Raw genomic sequence first — 27,181 nt, 5'->3', positions numbered from 1 at the left:
TTTCGACAGCTTAAATCTACAACACGCAGAGCCATCTTCTCCCCAGGTTTATATATTCACTTCTTTATAATCTGGCATTACCATTCTTTTATTTTTCGTTTCCACTCGCTAGTTTGGTACATTGTTCATTTTAAGTATTCTTAAGTTGTTTGGAGAAAGACCCAACAAGGATTTATACTCAAATACCATTCGGAAATGCTTGTTACCCAAAAAATGTTCCCAAATCTTAATTGTCATTGTATTATTGATTTTACTTGCACAAGTAATAACGGGGACCTGCACATAAATTATTCAATTAAAATTATCATGTGTGTGCCACGTCTGGACAGAAGTTGGGGTACGTAGCATTAGTACTTTAGTAATACTTATAAAGAGTTAAATTAAATAAATAGAGAGGAGGGTAAATCAATTTGTGATACCATTTAGCTAAGTATCTGAGAAAGACCCGACATGATCATACATGTTTTAACAGTTCATTCCGCTAAAAAAGGTTAAATTTGGATCCCCTTGACCTTTATTTTTAGCTAGGCCATTGGACTGAAACAGTGACATAACTCATATATTCTTCTTTATTTTGTTATATTATATAGGTTATTAGGCTTTTTTCCTGATTTCCGGTGCTTAAATCTGGATATCAGCACAATAAAACGATAATACGAACGGGTAATTAATTGAGTGCAAATTTATAAAAAGCTTTTATTTAATTCAAGAGGATATAACTATAAATTTATATGAACAAATTTCTAAAAAGTAAACATCAATATTGATGATGTCGATGTTGTTTCCGCGCATTAAAATTTGAACCAACCTAATAAATTATCAACATTGACAAAGTTGTTCTCACGCATATAAACTTGTGAAAGATCATAGTAACCGAAAAGAAATGATGGAGCAATCATAGTCTTGGCGGGCTAAAGAGAAGTGGCATCACTTCTTTGCTTCTTGAAAGAAACAATTGTTTGGCTTCTTTGTGGTGAATAAGCCACATAATATCTAAACCGGCAAATTTTGTCATTTATTTTTCAGTTTGGTTTTAAATGACTGCTTGATATTCTTTGTTTGTTTGGTGATGAAGTGGAATCAAATGTCTGTGTTGTTGCTTGATTCTTATACAGATTCTTACTTGTCATTGCATTATTCGTTCTCTTTTGAAATTTGCACTGGTAGCAAGGTGGTTTTTTGAATATGTTCTTTTATATTGATATTGCTTCACAAATCAGCTAAGTATGTGACTTAAAAATATGGTGAACTTCTTAATTTTGTAATGTAAGCTCACTCTACGAATATATAGAGTGCAGTGGTCGTGTTGAATTTTTCATACTCGCCTTTAGGCTTTAGTATATATACGTCTCCCTCTGTCCCTTCTGTAAAATATACATCTCTTTCCCTCCCTCTCTCTCTCCCCCTCCCTCCGTCTCTCTCTTAAAAATAGATGGCAGAACTGAAACATTTTTTTCATGAGCATAAGCTGATACTGAATGAAGCTGAGCCTGTTATCGATAAGGAAGTAGAATGTGTTGGGTGCAGACGGCCAATAAACAAACTCATAGACGCGTTTTATAAGTGCAACAATTCCCTTATTGATAGCAGTCCATCGAGTGATTGTGTTGGTTTCTATATGCATAAAACTTGTTCTGAGTTGCCCTCAACTTTTACACACCCTTTGTTCCCAAAACAACCTCTAAGCCTCTTTGCGCTTCCATATAAAAAACAAAACTTTTTTTCTTGTGATGCTTGTGACAGCGAATCTCAGTGCTTTATGTATTGTTCTGAGTCTTCTGCCAATTGGGCCAATTCCGAATTTCTTGTTTGTTTGAAATGTGTAATATCAGAACTTAAATCTCTAGAGGAACGAAACCGTTATCATCCGGGTCATGATCACCCATTAACCTTAGTCCAAAGCCCAGCTTTGTTCCTGTGTCATGCTTGTAACACTACAGCAACAGATTTGTCCTATATTTGTACAACTTGTCCTTTCTGGATACACGAGAGTTGTGCCAATGCACCCATCACCTACCAAAGTAAATTTCACAATGAACACGCTCTCATCTTGAACTACTCTCTTCCCCAACAATTTCGTCAATTTACCTGTTTCTGCAGCATCTGCGATGAAAATATAAATCCCATCGACTGGGTTTATATTTGTGCAAATTGCAGATTTTTTGCTCACGTGAAATGTGCTTTATCAACTTTGATGTACCATTTCCTCTTCGTATTTTTCATATTTTTCATATTGATAATTTACTAAATAGTTACATAGTTGTCTTACTCGAAATCGTTCTGATTGGGGTTGGTTCTTTCTTCTGGAACAGCGTAAGTAATATGAATGATGAAGCAGATTGGGGACATTCCAATTTAATGCACTTCCCTGCACATGATGAAGCATCACTACATAAAGTGATGCAGCAATGTATCATGAAGGTAGCAAATGCTCACCAGCATGATTCTGCCAATATTGCGGAACCTTCACCTTATATCAAGCATTGGGCCCATAGGCACCAGCTGGCACTTAGAAACAAGAACGCGACAACTTAAACCCCTAACTTGAGCTGTAAATTAGCGGAAACTGAAATTCTTATCTGCGACGGGTGCATTAAACCAATATCCTTGCTTGATGAATTATTCTATGAATGCAATTCATGCAATTTTTTTCTCCACAGATCATGCTCTCAGTTTCCGGAAGAGTTTGAGCATCATCTAGCAGGCAAGCTGGAGAGCCTATTTGGACGAGAAGACCATGAACTCGGGGGTCTCGAGTGCCAAGGTTGCAGACTCTCTGGTAATGGGATTTTCATGACCAATAAAACAGCCAGTCTAGACATCTGCTGTGCTTCACTACCGAGAATGATCAAACATGAAGCTCATCGCCACCCTCTCAGCCAATTAAAGAGTCCAGATGACTTTTTTTGTAAAGCATGTCTGGATGAACCCGAAACAAATGAAGAAACTATCATGTATGGATGTGAAAGATGCAAATTCTACTTACATATAGGGTGTGTGATAAAACCACGTCTGATGAATCACAGATGGGATCCTCATCCTCTTTACTTGATTCTCTCCCCCAAGAATGTAGCTGATCATCCTCATGAATTCGAGTGTGAACTATGCTCCACACAGATAAATCCAGTCGCTTGGTTTTATCACTGCAGTGTTTGTGATCTATCATTTGATACTGACTGTATTGATCCATATGACTGGCTCTCCAATATCAAGTTTGGTGCTACCGACATTTACAGTGACAAACATCCTCACCAACATGGCCTCACATATATTCTCAATAAAAAGAAGAGAAATTGCAATTTATGTGGTCAAGATGCATGCGATAAGCCAGCTCTTGAATGTTCACCATGCAAATATTTGGTGCATGAGGATTGTAACGATGAAGATTGAAATCAGGCAAAAATCATATATTGTACTTCTGGATTGTATAGGTTCAGAAAATCTTGTCAGAGATAATACGATTTTTATCATGTTTTTTTCTTATAATATTTTTGGGTTTATTTCTTGATTCAATCTAATCTATAACTATCTTCTGCATAGGATAGATTTCCATGCTGTAGTATTGGCTACAGGCTATAAGAACAATGTGCCATTTTGGCTTAAGGTATGCATCTGCATCAGCACTGCATTTGTATGCTGGCATTGTGCTACTTCACAAACACATATCAGAATATAAGATGTGGAATCGTGGATAGATTTGTATTTTATTTTTTTTTGCTATTACGGAGGGCTGAATCTTAGAGGATCGTGGCAGCAGGCCTAGATTTGTATTTATTTCTCCTTGTCCGATAGGTAAAAAATATTAGTATATGAAGGACCCTCTGTTCTTGCAGTCTTGCCGAAAGAAAAATGAACTTCTTTAATTCTTGAAAGAAATTGCAGTCTTATGCTCAGAACTTCAGCATACAGCCTGTTTAAACAACTGGTACTATGAGAGAGGAAATGGTGATGAATAATATGATCCGATTAAACTCTTATCGAAAGCTTGAGATTTTAGGATAAGTGGTTGATTATATACTACACCCTCTAAGCCTCCTTGCGCCTAAACAACTGATTAATAAATGCACTAGTCTCTTTATAGGTAAGTTTGAAATAAGTTACTTACTATTAAAAATTAAAAATGATAGTAAAGAAGTGGATTGTATGCGATAGCAGTTTATATGCACATATACGTGATTTTATAAATATCTTTTTTAGACATTTGATCATGTATATTAATTTTGAGGATCAATTTAATTTTTTTGGAATAAAAACATATATATGTAGGGCTGAATAAAATCGAAACATACCGCACCGTGCAATTCAGTTTGATTCAGTTCGGTTTTTTAAAAAAAATTCGATTGGAACAGAATGGATTGAATAATCATAATAATATATCGGTTTTTCTATGGTGTGCCCATGGGCACATGCTAAGCGCGGAAAATTTTGTACCTAGATCATTTTGATTGGCTCCTATCTCTTAATAATGGTGGACCCCCCTGCAAATACACCAACCACACCAATCAAAACCTCCCAAATACAAAAATTTCCGCGCTTAGCATGTGCCCATGGGCACACACTAGACAAACCGATAATATATTTATATATCTTATAATTTATAAGTGTAATATTTAATTTCTAAAATTGATCATATTTATGTTTGATGATGCGGGGTGATAAGCGGCGGTTCGGGTGAGTTTAAACGAAGTGATTTCTTGTTTATAATAAAGAAATGAGAAGTAAAATTAAGAGGCTGTTTGGGTGAGTTTAAAAAAATGTTTTTTACTTAAAGTAAGAAAAGTGAAGTAGAAGTTAGTTAAGATTTATAAGCGATTAAAGTGTTTGGTAAAAAAGTATAAAAATAAGTAGAAGTGATGAAACAAATGTGGTATTTGACGATTGCTTATAAGCCCGGCTTCTAGATTTATAAGTTAGAAGCTTATTCGTACCGATAAGAAATACTTAAAAGAATTTTGGAATATTAATTTTTATATCATGACTTCTATTTTTTTCCCAAACACTTTATAATCATAATAATATATTTATATATCTTATTATAGTCGTAATATTTAATTTCTAAATTTGACCATATTTATGTTTGATGAAGTGTGGTGATAAGGGACGGTTGGGTGAATTTAAACGAAATGATTTTTTGTTTATAGTAAATAAATGAGAAGTAAGTTAAGACTTATAAGTTATTAAAGTGTTTAGCAAAAAAGTAGAAAAATAAGTAGAATTCGTGAAACAAAACCCATGTTTGGGGGAGAGAAGCATGAGCCACTTCTTGCTTTTACTTTTCTTGACCCGTTTGTATAAAAAATAAGAAATATTTTTAAGAAGTCATAGAAATAGAAAACGTTAACTTATCTTTACAACTTCTACACTTTTTCCAAATAGTTTAACTACTTATAATTATTAATTTACTTCTCTTTTTACTTTTTAAGCAGGTATTGTATCAGGTATAGGCAAAATATGGGGATTTGGCCCCAAATAACCAGATTTAAGGTGAAAATACCCAAAATAACAAAATATCCGAAACGTGGCCCTTACTAACCAGTAGACACGCATCTCGTGTAGCGATTTGATTAAAAAACCAAAACGCTACATCGTGTAGCGTTTTATTCTTTTTAAAACTAAAACACGCTACTACAAGTAGCGTTTTAGTTTTTCAATTTTTATTTAAAATCTAAACGCTCCTTACAATAGCGTTGAAAACTATTCAAGTGGCCAGGGAGGGGGATCTTGGCAGGCACAAAACGTTACCTGAAGTAACGTTTAGATCAGCTGGACTCTTTTTATTTTCTAATTCTATTTTTAATTTTTTTTAATTTTATTGATCTATTTTATTTTGTTTTGAGTTCATAAAATCAAAGATGCTATACAAAAATATTTTTAGTTTTTAAGTATAAATTAATAATTAATTAATCATTCTAAATCCCAAACATAAACCCTAAATTTAAACGATTGTTAATTTGTTTTTTAAAATTGGTTTCTCGGCTTTAGGGCCTTCGGCCCTGCAGCCTCGAATTAATTAGGGTTTAGGCTCGAGGAGTCGAAATAAATATCAAAGTGGTCATTGACATAGAGGTCATATATCATTTTGCTCACTAATCTTAACGGGGTCTCATTTCAATCATTAAAATCATAATAAATATCAATCAACACTACAAGAAAATATTATTTATAGAGTTTGACACATTACTTTTTATAACTACCACAACCAATTAAAAGGTTATGACTTTTAGTATTTATGACAATATATGTAGATTTTATCAATTTTATTTTCAATTAAAACAAAAAAATATAAATATAATAAAAAATAAATAGTAAATAGACCCCGTTAAAATTAGTGACCACTGTATATTTAACCCTAATTTTAATTAAAAAGTTTACATAATTGAACACTCTTTCATAGATTCTATGCTATTAACATGAAGGATGTTGTCACCTTACTCACGGTGTACGTTGGGAATCAAGAATGAGAAAGTTATCAGACTGGAAGCTGGTAACGTAATTGAAAGCAACAAACTCCTGTTGGTTCGCAGTTCTTGTGAAATAGATTGCTTCCAAATTTTTAGTTTTGCCTGCAATTTATTTGTTGGAGACATTATTGTCATCTGATTTTCATATCGAATAAAGGCACTTCTCAAGTTTATAAAAATAGAACACTTTTTGAGTTAGGCTGATATTTTTTGGGATTGCCTTGAAACATCTTTACAAAAATATTCCTCAAGTAAAATATACTATGTCTATTTAAGAGTAACAAGTAGTAATGTATTTAAGAAAAAACGAATGACTCATGGAACAGATTTTCACAACAAATTACCCGACCATGAGATTTGTTCAATGCAAACTCAAAACTGGTTTAAAGTCAAAAGCACGAGATTTTCATATCAAGGAGGTGGGCATTAAGTCTGGGTTTTTCACTATGCGGCCTTCTACTGTAAGTCAAGAATGATCTATAAACTAGCTGATTTTGCTGTTAATTATATGAATCCAATTTTTACTTTTGAGTAGAAAGTAGAAACTCAAGGTTATTGCCCCCAGACAAAAAAGAGTAGCTTTGTTTCAGATTATCTTCTAGTAGGAGTCTTTACTCTTTACCATCATAGTCTTGGCTGGCTAAAGAGAAGTGGAATAACTTTTTTGATTCTTATAGTCTTGATTATAAGTGACTGCTTAATATTCTTTGTTTGTTTGGTGATGACTGATGAACTGGAATCAAATGTCTGTGCTGTTGCTTGATTCTTATACATATTCTTACTTGTCATTGCATTATTCGTTCTTTTTTGAAACTTGAAGATTGGGTTAACTACTTGATTGTTTAATGTAGCTTAATATATATATGAACAGAGTGCAGTGGTCGTGTTGAATCATTCATACTCGCCTTCAGTAAATATACATCTCCCTTTGTCTCTCTCTCTCTCTCTCTGGTAAACATAGATGGCAGAATTGAAATTTTTTTTTCATGAGCATCAGCTGATACTAAATGAAGCTGAGCCTGTTGTCGGTAAGGATGTAGAATGTGTTGGGTGCAAACAGCCAATCAACAAACTCATAGACGCATTTTATAGGTGCAACAAGTCCCTTATTGATAGCAGTCCAGCGAGTGATTGTGTTGGTTTCTATATGCATAAAACTTGTTCTGAGTTGCCCTCAACTTTTACACACCCTATGAACCCGAAAAAACCTCTAAGCCTCTTTGTGCTTCCATATAAAAAAGAATACTTTTATATTTGTCATGCTTGTGACAGCCACTCTCAGCACTTTATGTATGGTTCTGATTCTTCTGTCAGTTCCGAATTTCGTGTTTGTTTGAAATGTGTAATGTCAGAACTTAAATCTCTAGAGGACCGTAACCTTTGTCATCCAGGTCACAATCACCCATTAACTTTAGTCCAAAGCCCAGCTTTGTTCCTGTGTCATGCTTGTAACACTACAGCTACAGACTTGTCCTATATCTGTACAAGATGTTGTTTTTATATACACAAGAATTGTGCCAATGCACCCACCACCTATCAAAGTAAATTCCACAATGAACACGCTCTCATCTTGACCTACTCTCTTCCCCAACAATATCGTCAATATCTTTGTTACTGCAGCATCTGCGAGAAACATATAAATCCCATCTACTGGGTTTATATTTGTGCGAATTGCAGATTTTTTGCTCACGTGAAATGTGCTTCATTAACTGAGATGTTGAGGTTGATGTACTATCTCTTATTATTTCTTATATATTTGATATTGAATACTTATTAAATAAATATTTAGTTTTCTGACATTGCTGTTTTACTCGAAATTATTCTGATTGGATATGAATCTTTCTTTTGGAATAGTGAAAGTGATATTGATGATGAAGCAGATTGCGGAGAGTCCAGTTTGATGCAGTTCCCAGTGCATGATGAAGCATCACTACATGAAACAATGCAACAATGTATCATCAAGGCCGTAAATCCTTCCACTGGGGAACCTTCACCTTATATCAATCATTGGGCCCATGGACACCAACTGGCACTCGGAAACAAGAATGCAAAAACTTTGCCCCTCAACTTGAAGCCGAAAATAGCAGAAACTGAATTGCTAATCTGTGATGGTTGCATGAATCCTATCTCCTTGGTTGATGTATTCTATGAATGCAGTTTATGCAATTTTTTTCTCCACAGATCATGCTCCCAATTCCCGAAAAGGATTAAGCATCATCTAGCAGGCGATCTGGAGGCAGTGCTAGCACGAGAGTCAGGTGAACTATATACTTTTCAATGCAGTGGTTGCGGCATTTATGGTAATGGGATTTGCATGCTCAATGATGAATACACTTTTGACATCAAGTGCGCTTCATTACCCAGAATAATCAAACATAAAGGTCATCGTCACCCTCTTCAGCAATTAAAGACTCCAGATGACTTTCTTTGCAAAGGTTGTTGGCGTGAGCCTGTAACTGAAGAGGTAAGAACCATCGTGTACGGATGTGAAAAATGTGAATTTTACACACATATAGGGTGTGTGTTAAGTGCACAAGTGGTGAAACATAGGTGGGATCCTCATCCTCTCTACTTGATCCTGTCTCTCAAGAATGTACCCGATCATCCCCACGAATTCCCTTGTGAATTTTGCTCCAAAGAGATAAACACCAACAGTTGGTTTTATCACTGCAATGTATGCGATCTATCATTTCATATTAGCTGTATTGATCCAGATGATTGGCTGTCCAATATCAAGTTTGGTGCCACCAACATTTACAGCGACAAACATCCTCATCCACACGGCCTCACATATATTCTCAATAAAAAGACAAGGAATTGCAATTTATGTGGGGAAGATGCACGCGATACGCCGGCTCTCCAATGTTCACCATGCAAATATATAGTGCATCGGAATTGTTTCATTAAAGAATGAAATCAGGGAAAATTATATTGTGTATTGCTGGATTGTATAGGTTCAGAAAATTTACAAATCCTTTGTGCTTGTATATATTCTTTTCAAATTATCAAAAAAAAAATTTAAATTTAACAATGCTGATCTTGTAACAAGGTTGACAAATCAAAATATGTCACAGATAGTACGAGTTCGTTAGCATGTTTTTTTTCCTAAAAGGTTATTGGGGTTATTTCTTAATTTTATCTGGTTTGTAGCTATATATCTTATGCACAGGCTCATTGTAGTATGGTATTGACCGTAGTATGGTAGGTTGTTCGAATTATATTCATCTCAGTTTATCAATGAAGAATAGATAGTCATTTTGACAATAATGCCGTCCGAATATTTCTCAAGCCCAAAGGGTGGATTCAATTGAAATTTTGATTTTTTTAATTCATAAAAAATAGGTGTATAATTTTAAAAACTGTATCCATATTTTGAGGTCGATTAAGATTTAAAGTTATGATATAAAATCTGGTGGTATTTAAACATGATTTTAATTATATCTAAAAATATGGTGTTCAATTAAGATTATTCAAATATATTATAATTTGATGTTATTCAAATGTTGATTAATTTTTGGGACTTAATAAAATGATAAATTTTTGCGTGTATTTTGTGCTTTTGGAAATTCCACCATAATCTATGAGATCTTGCGACATTATATCTAAAATTCATATAAAATTCAATTCAGATACAATTCATTAAAATCTATAAATTATATATAGGGTATTAAAATTTATAAATTGTATTAAAATTCTTTGGAGTGTATCCGAAACTAGTCAAAATATTCATTAATAATTGACTTGACAGTATATTGTAAAAATTCTCGGATACGATAAAAGGCTTCAGATATCACAAATTAGAGTTGAAATACTCTGAATGTCATATTTTAATGTAAGAATAAATCATTACACGTATAACGTTTTAGATATACATGTCTAGGCTTTAAAAGTTACCTCATAAGCATGAGGATTCTAGGCTTTTGCGGGGTGTTATCACTATATTCATTATTCGTATTATGATAAAAAAAATAACTTTAAATATCATTTATTAATACTGCATCGTGTAGCGTTTGAATTTTCATTCGTTTAGCGTTCTGTTAGGGTTAAAAAAAACAAGATGTTAGTTTATGTAGCGTTATTTTTTGGGTTAAAACCGTAAAACGTTACACTAACTAGCGTTTTCTCCCAAATTAAAAACGCTAGATTGATATTAATAACCGGTATTTGGGTTATTTTTCTCGATCTGTTATTCAGGGCATTACTTGTTGATCTGAGCCATTTTTTGTTTTTCTATGGGCTTTAAAAAGGGTTAAAATCGAGCACGACTGGATAGCCCAATGATGGTTTATCCCTTATTATCCCGGGACACCCGAGTTCGACTCTGACTACTAATTTGTAAGACAAAGTAAGGCCTCATTGTCAAAAAAAAAGGAGGTTAAAATTGTTTATAATTTTTTTAAAAAAATTATAACCACGTAATATTATAAAAGGTCTATCTAATGTGCTCCAAGGACACATAATAAATAATTTCTCTCCGTCTCTCTCGTGTACAATTCCACAGCCAACGCCAAGCTTTCTCGCTAACATATTCATCCATATATGTGCAAACAATTGAATCTTTTGTGGGTTCCTAGTTAAAAAATCAGGTATATCTGTACTTTTAAATATAAACATCGGATCATCATCTACGATCTCACTCTCAACAACCACCCTTTGTTAATCACTTGTCAACACATCCAATTTATCAGATTCCAGTTTTGAGGTTAGAAATTCAAATTCCACGTCCACATATATATATCTTCATTCTTCTTTTCAAATGATACTGCTCGTCGATTTGCTCCGTTTTGACTCGGTCGAATCCACTCAGTCCGCGCTTCTCACGCTCCTCAATCTCGTCGTCAAAGATGAAACGTATGCGTTTTTCGTTCATTTATTTTCCAGTTGAATGAATTTCTTTTTGTTTGATTAAATTATGATTAATTGTCGTTGATTATAATGATTTGTTTGATTTTAATTAAACTTTTTGTTTGATTTGTGCCTTGCTGAGTAATCGGTTGATAATCTGAGTTTATGGTTTTGCGGACGTGTGCGAGAGAAATAGCGTAGCAGTGGTGGCGGTGACTGAGGGTTGCGGCGACGGCAATTCTAGGGATCCGCCTTCAGAAAGAAAAGCGTTAATTGTGCCTCATAATTAAGGGCGTTATTTGGGCCTCATAATTGAGGACGTAAACCGTACCTCATAATTGAAGATGTTTATTGTGCCTTATTTAAAGGGCTTTAATGTGTCTTAATTAAGAGCGTTAATATTTTATTAATTGTGCCTTAATTAAGAGTTTAATTGTCTCAGTTATGAGTTATCATAATTGTGTAAATATTTTGATCAGCACATGCATATACACGTGATTTTATTAATAATTAATTATTGGATATATTTTTTATTTTTATAATTTATGTAATCTGATATATATTGTCTTATATTTTTCTTGTTTCCTTTGATTTATTTTCAGGATTCTTGGAAGAAGACTAGTTTTTATTTTAGGACATTAAAGTTTTATTGTCTAAATTTTCCCGGTCATCTTGCATGTCCGACGGTTAGATAATAAGCTTTCTTGAATGAAGGAATTATCTTGGTGAATTGCCGATTCTTATTTGTGAGATTTATTCTCATTTTCAAAAAAGAAAAGAAAACGGACACATAATAAATACACAATTTGATGAGTTTGAATAGGGCTGTAAACGAACCGAGCTGTTCGCGAACAAGCTCGGCTCGACTCGTTTAAAGCTCGACTCGGTTCGACTCGGTTCGCTATTGAGTTCGAATTCGAACAAAAAAATTTGATCGTTAAGAAACTCGAGTCGAGTCGAGTACTAGTGTTCGACTCGAGCTCGACTCGGCTCGTTAAAGTCGAACTCGACTCGACTCGACTCGTTAAACAAAATATTTATGATTTTTTAATTTTTAATGTGTAAAAAGATATGGATAATGAAATATAATTTTTTTTTCATTTTTGATATTTTCCTAATATCATTAAAATAACTAGATCTTAACATCCTTACGGTTAAATTGTCAATAATTTTTTTGAGAAAAAATATAACATCAATTCAGGACCAGACATATATAAAGTACTAGTTATTTCACTAGTTGATTATTAAAATTTCACATCAAATATATTTTTTGTTTTGTGATATTTTTGTAAAATCATTAAAATAAAAATATCCCAACATCTGTGTGGTTGAATCTTCAGGAAATATTTTAAAAACTTTTTTAATATTAATTAATTTTTTCGAAAAAAAAATCAAATTTTCGCGAACGGCTCGACTCGAACTCGATTCGACTCGAATTGTTCGCGACCAGCTCGAGCTCGAGCTCGACTCGGTTCTTAACGAACTCGAATTCGATCAACAAAAAATGATCGTTTACCATATCGATCAAACTCGACTCGTTTAGCAAAAACTTGAACTCGAACTCGACTCGCAAAATCTCTGAAAATGCACCAAAACCGTATTATAAATTGATACTTTGAGATCATATTTTGCTTGTGATAACAATGGCCCACACTTCGGAGATGCTACATAAGGAAGTCCACGCAACTCTATTCGATTTTGATTTGTGTTTGTTTGAGACCTGACCCTTATGTTTTTGAGATTTTTTTTGCTCAATTCTATAGGGTTGTTATGTTTCGGTGTGAGAATTTCTGTAGGGTTTGCTTCAGTTGGGATTGCTTTTAGTGGGGATGAATAATTGTGATTTGGGATTCTTTGACTTGGATAATATGATCTAGGGTTCTTTGGCTTGGAGTCTTGGACAATCTGAGTTTGAGGTATGAATTAATACCTTTTCTATAGTCTTTCGTTTCATATAATTACTTCGAATATTTGTGATTTATACCATTTTTAAAAGTTTGTTTCTAAATTCATTATTTCGTCACTTTTGACAAGTCTTAGCATTTTAAAAAATCTCTAAATAATTTATAACCTTCGTGATTTTCACTCTTTTAATCGTTTCCAACTGTTTCATTACATGACTCTGGCCACACTAATAAGCTACACTATAGTTTCTTGCACCTATCATACTTTAGTTCTTGATTTATGTCATGAACAAATACGATCACAAATTGTCATGGAACAATCAATATCAGTTTTTATTAGTTTTAATCAAACCAACTAAACTCCTCAGTAATTAATGGGTCTGAGGAAAACTCACATAGTTAAAAGAAAATTTATAACAGAAATATGGGTGGTTTTGTAATATAAGGGATGTTTGTTATATCTACAAATTTATTTTTATAGAAATTATATTGAAAATTGATCCGATCTCAATAGAATTAAAAGACCCGCTAATATTAAAAATCATACATGTAGCACCATTAGAAGTCCAAAATAAAAATCAATAGAATAAGAATACTGATGATGTCAAAGTTGTTTCAGAACATATAAATTTGAACCAAATTCATAGTTCGAGACAAAGAATTATAATTTTTTTCATAGTCCGAGACAGAGAATTATAAATTTTTAATAGTCCGAAACTTCACACTCATACTGGTCTTTATATGTTTCTGGGATGAAATGGTATCACAAAGAATATAAATGTATGAAGTAGAGGGTGTTTTGATTGATGAAGCAATCATAGCAGAGGGTCTTCTCAGCTTGCTTAAACAAAATGGAATCACTTCCTTGATTCTCAAAAGCAAAGAATGTTTGGCTTCTTTACCTCCCACAGAATCTCCTAACCTGCAATTCTTTGTCATTTATTCTTTAGGTTGATTATAAATGACTGCTTATGATTCTTTCTTTGTTTGGTGATGCACTGGAACACGAATGTTCGCACAGTTGCTTGATTCTTATACATATTCTTACTTATCATTGAATTATTCGTTCTTTTTTGAAACTTGAAGATTGGGTTAACTACTTGATTGTTTTATGTATCTTAATCTATATATGAACAGAGTGCAGTGGTCGTGTTGAATCATTCATATTTGCCTTTAGTAGATATACATCTCCCTCTGTCTCTCTCTATCTCTCTCTTGTAAACATAGATGGCAGAATCGAAACTTTTTTTTCATGAGCATCAGCTGATACTAAGTGAAGTCAAGCCTGTTGTCGGTAAGGATGTAGAATGTGTTGGGTGCAAACAGCCAATCAACAAACTCATAGATGCATTTTATAGGTGCAACACTTCCGTTATTGATAGCAGTCCATCGAGTGTTTGTGTTGGTTTCTATATGCATAAAACTTGTTCAGAGTTGCCCTCAACTTTTACACACCCTATGAACCCAAAACAGCCTCTAAGCCTCGTTGCGCTTCCATATAGAAAGCAAGACTTTTATGCTTGTCATGCTTGTGGCAGCGCCTCTCAGTACTTTATGTATAGTTCTGAGTCTTCTGCCAGTTCCGAATTTCTTGTTTGTTTGAAATGTGTAATGTCAGAACTTAAATCTCTAGAGAAACGTAACCTGTGTCATCAGGGTCATGATCACCCATTAACCTTAGTCCAAAGCCCAGCTTTGTTCCTGTGTCATGCTTGTAACACTACAGCTACAGACTTGTCCTATATTTGTACAACATGTCGTTTCTGGATACATGCACGAGAGTTGTGCCAATGCACCAATCACCTACCAAAGTAAATTTCACAATGAACATGCTGTCATCTTGACCTACTCTCTTCCCCAACAATATCGTGAATATCCCTGTTACTGCAGCATCTGCGAGAAACATATAAATCCCATCTACTGGGTTTATATTTGTGCGAATTGCAGATTTTTTGCTCACGTGAAATGTGCTTCATTAACTGAGTTGTTGAGGTTGATGTACTATCTCCTATTATTATTTCTTATATATTTGATATTGAATACTTATTTAATAAATATTTAGTTTTCTGACATTGTTGTTTTACTTGAAATTATTCTGATTGGATATGAATCTTTCTTTTGGAATAGTGAAAGTGATATTGATGATGAAGCAGATTGCGGAGAGTCTAATTTGATGCAGTTCCCAGTGCATGATGAAGCATCACTACATGAAACAATGCAAGAATGTATCATCAAGGCAGCAAATTCTTCCACTGGGGAACCTTCACCTTATATCAATCATTGGGCCCATGGACACCAACTGGCACTCGGAAACAAGAATGCAAAAACTTTGCCCCTCAACTTGAAGCCGAAAATAGCAGAAACTGAATTGCTAATCTGTGATGGTTGCATGAATCCTATCTCCTTGGTTGATGTATTCTATGAATGCAGTTTATGCAATTTTTTTCTCCACAGATCATGCTCCCAATTCCCCGAAAGGATTAAGCATCATCTAGCAGGCGATCTGGAGGGAATTCTAGCACGAATGTCAGGTGAACTATATACTCTTGAATGCAGAGGTTGCGGCATTCGTGGTAATGGGATTTGCATGCACAATGATGAATACGCTTTTGACATCAAGTGCGCTTCATTACCCAGAATAATCAAACATAAAGGTCATCGTCACCCTCTTCAGCAATTAAAGACTCCAGATGACTTTCTTTGCAAAGCATGTTGGCGTTACCGTGTAACTGAAGAGGTAAGAACCATCGTGTATGGATGTGAAAAATGTGATTTTTTCACACATATAGGGTGTGTGTTAAGTGCACAAGTGGTGAAACATAGATGGGATCCTCATCCTCTCTACTTGATCCTGTCTCTTAAGAATGTACCTGATCATCCCCATGATTTCCATTGTGAATTTTGCCCCGATCAGATAAACACCAACAGTTGGTTTTATCACTGCAATGTATGCGATCTATCATTTCATACCAGCTGTATTGATCCAGATGATTGGGTGTCCAATATCAAGTTTGGTGCTACCGACATTTACAGCGACAAACATCCACATCCACACGGCCTCACATATATTCTCAATAAAAAGACGAGGAATTGCAATTTATGTGGTAAAGATGCACGCGGTATGCGGGCTCTCCAATGTTCAACATGCAAATATATAGTGCATGAGAATTGTTTCATTGAAGATTGAAATGAGGCAAAAATCAGATATTGTATTACTGGATTATTCAGGTTCAGAGGATGTACAGAAAGAAGTAGCCACCGCATTCTTGAAGAATCTCTAGAACTCGTTGAGCATTAGTAACAGTTCGCTCTATAGCATTAAGAGTTCTAATATTTCAATATTACACGGAAGACCTTCACTTATTATACAATACATGATACATGATGTTGTTACTACTAACTACAGCTTGGCTGTGCAAGAGAGTAAATATATTCATGCCATCATGCTGGCATTGTGTTACTTCACAAACACATATCACAAGTGTTTGTTTCCGGCTTAAAAGCCGGGCTTCTGGTTTATAAGTTAGAAGCACTTATTTATACCGTTTGCGTAAAAAGTCAAGAAGTACTTATTAAAAGTCAGGAATGCTAGCTTTTATTTCAGGACTTTTGCTTATTTCCCAAACACTTTAATCACTTATAAGTCTTAACTTGATTCTCACTTCTACTCCACTTTTTTATTTTAAGCAAGAAGCACTTATTTTAAGCTCACCCAAACGGCCCCAATATAAGATTTGGATTGATTTGTAGGTGTATTTTTTTTGCTTTTTTTTTTTTCTTGTCAAATCTAAGCAACGGAGGGTTGAATCTCAAAGCATCGTGACAGCATGGCCTAAATTTGAATTTTTTTTTCCTCCTATGTTAGAGAAAAATGAAATTACTTCTTCAAAACTCGAAAGAAATGATTGTTTAGCTTCTTTGTGGAAAGAGGTATTTATTGTGTAAATGGGTCTTATGCTTAGACAACCTAAAGCAACTGGTATTTTGAGAGAGGAAATGGTGATGAATAATATGATCCAATTAAACTCATCCCTGAAAGTTTGCGATTTTAGGACAAGCGATTACTTAACATTAACAGGAAATAGGGATTCAAACTCATGCCCGTAGGAAATCAACCAATCGTATAAACATGATTTTTTTTTTATATTTTAAAATTCGTGATGTATTTCAGGTTCATGTTTTGCTCACGGAGATTGATGTTTGGCTGCCCTACATTTGATGAATGTAGGGTAGCCATGACACATCTCAAATAGTTTACCTATCAAGGGGCGTCAAAATTTGAAAATTATCAATAAACTTGAAATATTGTGTTAAAATATATTTGGTTACGTATTCTATGATTTCAAAGTCTTAAAATATCTATTTTCTGAACCGAGTGAATTTTTGTTTTGGATTGAGATTTTAAAGCATTTTTTTTTCATTCATGAAATTCGAGGGTATTCGATTGGGATTGTTTGAAATCCATCTTGAGGTATTCAATTGGGATTTTAAATCATGCTACAAAATCTGGTAGTATTCAATTGGGATTTTAAATTATGATTTAAAATCCGATAGGTATCAATTGGGATTTTGATCAGAATATCATAACAAGCGAGTTTTGTAAATTATTCTTTCGGTTGATTGTATATGACTGCTTATTGTTCTTTGTTTGTTTGTCTGAACTAGTATAAAATTTTTCGGGTTGTTGCTTGTGTTTGGAGTTTCTTAGCATTCAGTTTTATTCTCTTGTCAATGAATTTTCGAATATACCAAATCTATCTACTTCTATATATTAAAAGGGGACTAGGGGCAAAAAGAGAAAAAAAAATGCCCGTGAAATTACATATATACCCTTAGTTTACACAGATTTTCTATAATGCCCTCGGCGTGTTATACTGAATACTCTTCGTTTTCTTGCTGTGCTCTGCCAGTTTTTTTTTATGTTTATCGTTTGTTTTCTCTTTAATTTGGCTCCAGTATTCTCTCGTGTTATAGCTTGAGTTATAGATTTCTTACTGCGATTGTGTTTTGTATTGATTTGCCTCTCCTAGATTGGGTTCTAGGAAAAAGGGAATCTCTGTGTATATCAATTGGATGTACGCGGCACACACGGCTTTTCACTGGATGGTTTCCCAAAAAAGCGTAGCAAACTGAAGCTGTGCCTGAACAAGAAGTTACGGAGGAGCGCGGGACGCTGAAGCGACTGCGGAATGCTACTCGCCGGGAACTAGGTATGGTTTCTCAGATAATCGATATACACACTGCTAATTGAATTGAATCAGAGACAAACAGGAATATATTGTTTGTTTGATTACAAATCTTGAGTTTGAGTGGGTGAAGGAGTCAAGATATATTTAGGTCCAGCGTTTATCAATTTCTCAAGGGGCCCCCAACTCGGGGTTGCCTCTCCTTTGTTGGGTTTTTGTCATGGTTTGGGTTTTAGAGAAAGAGATTCATTTTTTGTTTGTATATTAATTGGGTTTATGGGGCACCTTTTTCACAAAGGACGGTTCCTCGAAACAACGTGGCAGGCATAGTTTTTCTTTACAGTGAAACTCGATTTTTTTTTTCAATTGAAGGTTGCTTTTCTCAAGTCAAGACGGGGATTTGTTCGCATAGCTATGGAGAAGGGATGTGATACAGTGCCAGCTTTCGGCTTTTGTTAGGTATACATTTTTGCCCTATCTTCTCATCTCAGTCTGCACTATTAAATTTTAATACTTCATGATTGTCAAAGAGACATCTGTTATATGGTCTTCACCTTCCTATTCAGTTCTACATTCATTGATGCTAATTTCTGGATCGCAAATTGCTATAGACTGAAGTCAATAAATGGTGGAAGCCTAATAACAATTTGTTCCTGCGAATTGGTATGGTTCAAAAATCCCATTACTTTTGCAAGATTTAATTTGCATTATATTTAGTGATGTATTCTCTTTTTTCACATCCTTTTCACCAGAAATTAAATATTACTATAACTAGGCATCATCACATTTGATAGATGTAGTGCATTTGGTAAAAGAATTCATCAAGTATTAAGTTGCTTATTCTAAACTGGGAATAGTTCATTATTTTCTTTGATGCTGGCCTCATTTGTGCATTCTTAAGACCTTATGTATACATATACGCAGGATCACACAGTGTAATTTTTTCCCTTTTTCCTCAACTTGTTCTCTTGTGTGTAGCTGTTGCTAACTTTCTTACATCATTGTTTCATATCTCATCTACCTTTCTGCAAACCAATACATGTGGTGGTTGGTAAACCAATTATGTTTAAAAAGAATCCGCAACTCACTCCGGAAGAGGTATGTTCACAGGTTATCTATCACCAACATATTGGAATCTGGTTTTGGATAGCTATAACATAAAAGTCAATAGAATAATATTAAGACCATGAGAACATATTATCAAGTGGTATATTTGTTCTAATGACTAGAGTGATAGACTTGAGAAATGAAGGGCAAAACTAACAACTTATTCTTGCATTAGATACACCTACAAAGGACTACATATGATAGCCAAAGTAGCAAAGAGCCAACGGAACATGAACTTGTACTCTCTGGGTATGCTTCTTTTTCCTTGTAATAACATAATATTTTTACATATATCTTTTTTTTAGATTTTGTTGTGGTTAGTATATGATTTTGATTGAGAAAAAATTGCAGGAATTCAAGAAAAGCCATGTTCCAGTATTTGGGAGCTGGGATTGCAATGATGATCTTCCGTTTACACAGTGCTTTGAGTCGCAAGACAAGCTAGACTCCTGCGTTACAGCTACTCTGAAGATCGTGATCTCTATGTCACTGGTGACTTGTGCTCTACCTACAAAATACTGGTGTCAAATTTCTACTTATTATGTGCATGTCTTTATACAATTGCGAACATCTTATTTTTTTTTTTATCATTTAGTTGTCGCATTCTAATCATCATCTATAATCTTGGCTTTCAGGAATTTAGAAGTTCCTATGACTTGGGCTGCCTCAGACAATATTGTTTAATATAAAAGTCTTTCAAAGACTGAAAATCTTGGGCACTAACTCAATGGTATGACATATTATAGTGTCGCTTTTTTTGTAAATATTATAAAAAAAAAATATCAGTGTATATCTTATCTTTGGAACAGAAATTGCGTTTTTTATTCCATAATTATCAGCAATCATACATTTTTGAGTAATAAAAAACAGGTACAGGGATGCTGCATGCTGTGTCCTGCTGAAATGAAGGAAAAATTGGAAGACAGGTTATGATTGCCATCGTACTGGAACAAGTCCCAACGGCCTGAAAGTAACTTTTTCTTTTGCAATTTTAAACAGGTATGTGCATTTCTTGAGTTGTTGCATGTGGGTACTTGCCAAGAAGAGTGAATTCTTCTTGATAAATGCTTCTTTCTTTTTCTTTCAAAATTTTGGTTAAACCTATCTACACAATGTTAAAAAATAATCTGGGGAACAGGCAAAAGGAGGCTACCCACTTGTGAAAGACAGCAAAAAGGAAGGGTGGGTGGTTTGTGAGTGTGAATATGAATATGAGCATGATGTGAAAGAGTCACCAAGCCCTGTGCCTAATGCTCCTCCACCAAGAAAGGCACCCAAGGCTGTGGATGAAGATCTCTACAACATCTTTCCTGACCTTCTCTATGCCAATTCCAAAAGGGTGTGTTTCTCATCTGCTCTCAGCTTTGTTTCAAAGATCAAATCTTTAAAATCTTTATTTTGTCTATTTAGAAAAGGGTGAATCTTCAGCAATAATTATATATAGTTGGTCACTGTTATCAACATATTATTTCTTTTGGTCATGTAAATTGAGTGTTTTGTGGTCGTAACTAAACGAAATTCAGACTTTTGAGGCTCACATTTCACTAATTTCTTCAAGATTTTCCTTGGAGCATAGTGTAGCAAAATACAGAAAAGCTGTTTTTTTATTTGAGCGAAGTAGGCTTCTTGTCACTTGTGTAATAAATAACAAAAAACATGTTAGTAATTCACTAATTATTAAATTATAATTGTCTGTTTGTAGAAGAGGGGATTTGGGTTTTTTTTCATGCTGCTTTAGGCCATCTCGTGATTTATGCCTACATGCAAAAGAATGATGGCAGACAACATAGTTGTGACTAAAACCATTCTAAGCCTTTATATTTTAATGCAGCTATCTTCGAGGATATTTTGGAAACAATAGCATTTGATTATTTATATAAATATCTTTTCGGACTACTTAAATCGTGTACTTACGTGTTCATTTTGACGGCCTGTCTCATGCTAAAATAAAAAGGCATTCTCATCAACTTAATTTCTGTCTGTCTGTTCATTACTGTGAAGATACAATGGATATGACTAGCAGTTTTTTTTTTTTTAAAAAAAAATTAGAGTGTTAAGCTGATTATTGCTGGATAGTTTTGAACTTAAGATTTTGATGACATGATTTTATGAGTTCTTTTGTGAATTATGAGCTGAAGTTTCGCGGAAAAAAATTTATAAATGTCGAATGTGTATGTAAAACTTGCAAGTTCAATTATAAATATGCACTATATTTTCACATTTGTGTGCATCTTTTTTTATTTTATCTAATGGATAATTTGTTAGTGAACTATGTTTTGTTCCATTATTAAGTGATATCAGATCATTAAATACGAGCTCATTATAAGTCCTACAAATATTTGATTAGTAAAGCAGAGAATATTGAGTTTTATCCCTTAGTTTTCTCTTTACTCACTCTCAAGGCAACTAAGAATCAGCATTTTTTTCCTTTGCGCACTCTTTTTTACACTATTGTATGTTTGATGATCATCTTCTATAAATGGATTTGGCAGCTTGGAAGAAGCCACTGGCTTGGCCATCATATTTATTATCAGTAGAACAGGAGATAAAGCAAAAGTGTCAGAACTCGTGAAGGAGGTGGCAAAATTTGATGACTTCATGCTCTTGGATATCAAAGAGGAGTACAGCAAGTCCCATATAAATTCGTCCTTGCATTAATTTCATCTCGGTGAGTTGGATACATAATCTGATACTCATAAAAGCTTGTGCATTTATATTAGGTTGTCCTTCTTTAAAGCCGCCTATGCACTTTATGATTCTGAATTCTATGTCAAAGCTGATGCCGACATATTTTTGAGGCCAGGTTGATAATTTTAGAAATGATTACTATTTATGTCATTGTTTATTATGTGCATTTGCGAATGCAATTATTTATTTGTCATTTGGGTTATTGTTAGATTGACCTTCACTTCTTTTGGCCAAAAACGTTCTTACACTTAAACATATCTCCGATGCATTAATGTTCTGTTTTAACTTCTCCAAAGCAAAAACGGTTAGCTTATTACTATACTGTAACAATTTATACATAGATCAGCTTAAATGAACTTGAGACTTCTGTGAAAAATAATGTAGACAGGGTACTCCCCGTTTTTTTCATAGGTCGTTTGAGTTTTTCGGACATTATTGACTGTCTGTTTGAAGTTATTATTTTTACTCTCTTTTTTGTGAATAAAAGTATACAATAATTATTATTATATTCTATATGCATCAAGCATGTCACCTTAATCTCTCATCGAATGAAAGACTCAAATTAGAAGAATAGTTAGAACTGCAAGAATTTCTTCTTTACTCTTGATGACAGTTATTCTGTGATACCAAAATTTAAAGTGAGATTGTATACAATGGCAGTTAGACAAAGTTATCTATTTGACTAGAAAATTTAGGCACACAGCTCGAATTTGTGGTTTATTCCGATTGTTTGATGCATAACATGGTTTCAAAGGTGAACATGGCAAGAAATCATTAGTTAATTAGTCAATATGATACCAGTGTTTAAGGTCCTTAGAGAAGAGTCCTATCAGGGAATTGAGAATGGTTAATCTCTAGGTATAATAGAAGTAGAAAAGATTAGAATGGGGGATGAATAATGAAATGAGAGGCTCAGAACTGCTCCCATAATTTAAAATCAAACTATTGACCCACTAACTTCCGTTGTTGCTACACACTGTGATTAAAAGTTGGGGAATTATGTGAGCTAAAAACTATATTTTCAAAAAGATACACATCCATACCATCATGTCAGGTATGTATTACAGGACAAGACTGCCCACTTACAAATTCTAAAAAATACTACATTTTTGCTTTATGCTCCAACATATTTTGTGGGATAAATTGTGTTCAAACAGACTCAAGTGGTTGTAGAAAATTGAATGTCAAAATATTAACTGACTTGTAAGTGTTTATTGTAGACTACTTATAACTTTTACTTCAAATTTATATTGCTTTTACCTAAGTTTCAACTTTACTTCAGCAGATTCTTCTCTAGACTATGATTTAGCCGTTTATGGCTATGCCTTCATCTTACTTACCTAAAAAATTCAACGACCTCCTTTGTTATGTTATAGCTTAAGTTTTATGTGGTTAAAGGGTTTAATTAAGATAAGAGTTCTACTCGAATAACTCACAATTGCTCATGCTTTCCTAATTATTAGTATTCCTATTTTTCTGATACTAAGACCTATAAAACAATATAAGCACGATATGTCCACGATTTTTCCATTTAAAAAAAATCTACGGGGCTGATTTGAATAATATGCATTCAAGTCGGTGAAATTTTCGACCTATTGGGACTTGCACTTGCATTGTTTGACCCCCTTGATTGTTATTTTTCACCATATATATGATCTTCACTTCTACTCATTCAGATTTAATTTTTAAACTATATTATGTCTCAGGGTTTTGGATCTCGATGTGCAAGACAAGGGCGTCTCCTTCAACTTGCTTGTGTTCAACTCGTATATTGAATGTTTACATAATGCGCCAGTCAAAAGAAACTCTCAAAGGGATGAGTCTATCTTCTTATTCTATGCTTGAACATTTACAGGAAGGGAAGGAGTTTGTGTTTAAACTCAATCTGGGTAACCACAAAATGTGTGGACTTATTCGAAATTATGTTGTTGCCTTCACTTTTACGTCAGATTTTAACTTGAAAAAACCCCGAAGAAAGTTCTGTCTTTACATGGAGATGTATTTGGATGGTTAGTAGCGCTTTCTGACACAGGCATACTATAAAATAAAGACAAGAAATTGCTGAATTTTTTTAATAAGCACGTGCTAAATCGTAAAATATTGATATTTGAAACTCGAAAGTATATGTTAGTTATATAATAGGCCCGTGCCTTGCACGGGCTTTTACGCTAGTTTTCTTTTAAATTCCAAAATCATGTATATTGCTTCACAGTTCAGCAATGTCTGGTTTTGAATAGAAGAAATACATAGATAAAGATCCTTTGGGTGCAGTGGCTGTATTAAAGCTTCGATACTCTTGCCTTTCCGGACCACTATAAATAGGGATTCATCGTAAGTGTTCACGACATCTTAGACTTGACCTCGTGTGTGCTTTCTAAAATATTTGTCTTCCTTTTCATATTCTTGCTCCCTCTCTAGTAATCTTATCTTTCTCTTTTTTTTTTTAGTTCCGGACACAGGTGGGTGAACTAGAACATTTTTTTCATGAGCATGAGCTGATTCTAAATGAAGCTGAGCATGTTGTCAGTAAAGATGTAGTATGTGCAGGGTGCAAATTGCCGATAAACAGAGTCCTAGACGCGTTTTATAGGTGCAAAACTTTCCTTATTGATGGCTGTCCATCATTTGATTGTGGTAATTTCTTTATGCATAAAACTTGTTCTGAGTTGCCCTCGACGTTTACACACTCAATGAAGCCACAATGCCCTCTAAGCCTCCTTTCGCGTCCATATAGAAAAAAATTGTTTGATCATTGTCATGCTTGTCGTGGCTATTCTCAGGGCTTTATCTATGGTTCTGATAGTCTGGATTTCTTTGTTTGTCTGAATTGTGTAAAATCCGAACTTAAATCTCTAGAGGACCGTAACCTTTGTCATCCAGGTCACAATCATCCGTTAACCTTAGTCCAAACTCCAGCGTTTTTCCTGTGTCATGCTTGTAACACGACGGCTACAGACTTGTCTTATATATGTACCAAATGTTGTTTCTGGATGCACAAGAGTTGTGCCAATGCACCCATTACCTACCAAAGTAAATTTCACACCGAACACACTCTCATCTTGTACTACTCTGTTCCCCAAGAATATAGTCAATTCACCGGTTTCTGCAGCATCTGTGATGAAGTTGTAAATCTCAACAAATGGGTTTATTATTGTGCAAATTGCAGGTTTTTTGCTCACGTGAAATGTGCTTCACTGACAGAAATGTTGAGGTTGATTAACCATTTCTCTCAGTATTTCTCATATCTCTTATACTGATTACTTATTAAATAAACTTTTGATTTTCTTAAATTGTTGTTTAACTTGGGATTATTCTGATTGGGTTTGATTCTTTTTTCTGGAATAGCGAAAGTGATATTGATGATGAAGCAGATTGCGGAGAGTCCAGTTTGATGCACTTCCCAGTGCATGATCAAGCATCACTGCACGAAACGATGCAACAATGTATCATCAAGGCAGCAAATTCCCTCCTGCATGACTCTGCCAATGCGGAACCTTTACCTTATATCAACCATTGGACTCATAAACACCCGCTGACACTTAGAAACAAGAACGCAACAACTTCAACCTCTAACTTGAAACATAAATTAGCAGAAACTGAATTGCTAATCTGTGACGGGTGCACTAAACCTATATCTTTGGTTGATGATATATCCTACGAATGCAATTTATGCAAATTTTTTCTCCACAAATCATGCGCCCTATTTCCAGAAGAGATTGAGCATCATCTAGCAGGCAAGCTGTGGGGAGTACAAGTAGATAACGAACAAATAATTTATTGCCAGGGTTGCAGTCATCTTGGTAATGGGATTTTCATGCGCAATGAAACAGCCTGTTTTGATATCGGGTGTGCTTCGTTACCCAGAATAATCAAACATGAATCTCATCGTCATCCTCTTAAGCAATTACCATATCCAGATGATTATATTTGCAAAGCATGTCGTTCTGAACTTTTAACAGACAGAGAAATTATGATGTATGGATGTGAAAGATGCGAATTCTACATACATATATGGTGTGCGTTAAGGCCACGTCGGGTGAATCATCGATGGGATCCTCATACTCTGGACCTGATTCTGTCGCTCAACAATGTACCTGATCATCCTCATGAATTCGAGTGTGAACTCTGTTCCGAGCAGATAGACCCAAACACTTGGTTCTATCACTGCAATGTTTGTGATCTATCATTTGATACTTTCTGTATTGATCCTGATTCCTGGCTCTCCAATATCAAGCTTGGTGCCACCAACATTCATACCGACTCACATCCTCACTCACACGGCCTGACATTGGCCGTGAATAAAAAGAAGAGGAAATGCGACAAGTGTGGTATAGATGCACCCGGCTGGATAGTCCTCGAATGTTCAGAATGCGAATTTATGGTTCATGTGCGTTGTTGATGAAATCAGACTTCAAATCAGATGCTGCACTTGTGTCAAATGTAATGAAGAATGAAAGTGTCTTATTGCAAAGCCTGATGGAGCATTGCACTAGAATAAAAGGCCTTTGGCTATATTTTTTTCTTTGGAATGCAAAAATTATCAACTATGTTCTTGCTCCTCAAAACAATGGTCTTAATTACCATATTTGTGTTGAAAACATATTGTACTCTTATAAAATATATTTTTATATTTTCATATTTTATTTTATTTTGTTTAAAATAAAATATAAAAATATATTTTATAAAAGTATTAAAATATGGGTCAACATTCAAACTATACGTATAAGTCACCTGAATAAAGAAAGTATAAATTATCTTTCAAAATTATAAAATATATTTTCTTAACTCAAATTTCAAAAATATAAATTAATAAAAAAATTAAAGTTTAAATAACCAACAATCCTAAATATTAAATTTCAAAAACATAAATTAATAACACAACGACCATGTTTCAGCGTACTTAACTTATCTGCTTGTTTTAAATAAAATTTTCATATTTATAAATTATTTTTAAAATCAAATATCCATATTTAATCTTTCCTAACAAAAA

The 27,181-nt window shown here is 34.3% G+C and overlaps 4 protein-coding genes and 1 long non-coding RNA gene across 5 annotated transcripts; all 5 read left to right on the top strand.

Annotated features, from left to right (window-relative positions):
• Nucleotides 1-69: 69 nt before the first annotated feature.
• On the top strand, nt 70-2,537 carry LOC108211509 (uncharacterized). The gene is made up of 2 exons (XM_017383133.2): nt 70-2,196; nt 2,313-2,537. The coding sequence occupies exons 1-2, from the start codon at nt 1,433-1,435 to the stop codon at nt 2,533-2,535; spliced, it is 987 nt and encodes a 328-aa protein (XP_017238622.2). The 5' UTR covers nt 70-1,432; the 3' UTR covers nt 2,536-2,537.
• Nucleotides 2,536-9,458, top strand: LOC108211498 (uncharacterized; the record flags this gene model as incomplete). The annotated part of the gene is made up of 4 exons (XM_017383111.2): nt 2,536-3,389; nt 3,541-3,604; nt 7,423-8,183; nt 8,316-9,458. Coding segments are annotated over 4 exons (2,739 nt in total), but the record flags the coding sequence as incomplete, so codon positions are not given.
• Nucleotides 9,459-13,288: 3,830 nt separating this feature from the next.
• Nucleotides 13,289-16,679, top strand: LOC108193346 (uncharacterized). The gene is made up of 2 exons (XM_017359954.2): nt 13,289-15,202; nt 15,338-16,679. The coding sequence occupies exons 1-2, from the start codon at nt 14,919-14,921 to the stop codon at nt 16,395-16,397; spliced, it is 1,344 nt and encodes a 447-aa protein (XP_017215443.1). The 5' UTR covers nt 13,289-14,918; the 3' UTR covers nt 16,398-16,679.
• Nucleotides 16,680-19,066: 2,387 nt separating this feature from the next.
• LOC108202214 (uncharacterized) lies at nt 19,067-20,556 on the top strand. The gene is made up of 4 exons (XR_010290231.1): nt 19,067-19,752; nt 19,855-19,995; nt 20,139-20,233; nt 20,374-20,556. It is a non-coding gene; the product is annotated as an uncharacterized LOC108202214 (long non-coding RNA).
• Nucleotides 20,557-24,641: 4,085 nt separating this feature from the next.
• On the top strand, nt 24,642-26,811 carry LOC108197062 (uncharacterized). Its single transcript, XM_017364554.2, has 3 exons — nt 24,642-24,781; nt 25,358-25,402; nt 25,537-26,811. The coding sequence occupies exons 2-3, from the start codon at nt 25,395-25,397 to the stop codon at nt 26,588-26,590; spliced, it is 1,062 nt and encodes a 353-aa protein (XP_017220043.1). The 5' UTR covers nt 24,642-24,781; nt 25,358-25,394; the 3' UTR covers nt 26,591-26,811.
• The last annotated feature ends 370 nt before the right edge of the window (nt 26,812-27,181 follow it).

This window comes from Daucus carota, chromosome 1 (genome assembly GCF_001625215.2).
Source record: "Daucus carota subsp. sativus chromosome 1, DH1 v3.0, whole genome shotgun sequence".
NCBI classification, from domain to species: Eukaryota; Viridiplantae; Streptophyta; class Magnoliopsida; order Apiales; family Apiaceae; genus Daucus; species Daucus carota.
The sequence above is the reverse complement of the archived record's forward strand: the minus strand, read 5'-3'. Positions and strand labels throughout refer to the sequence as shown.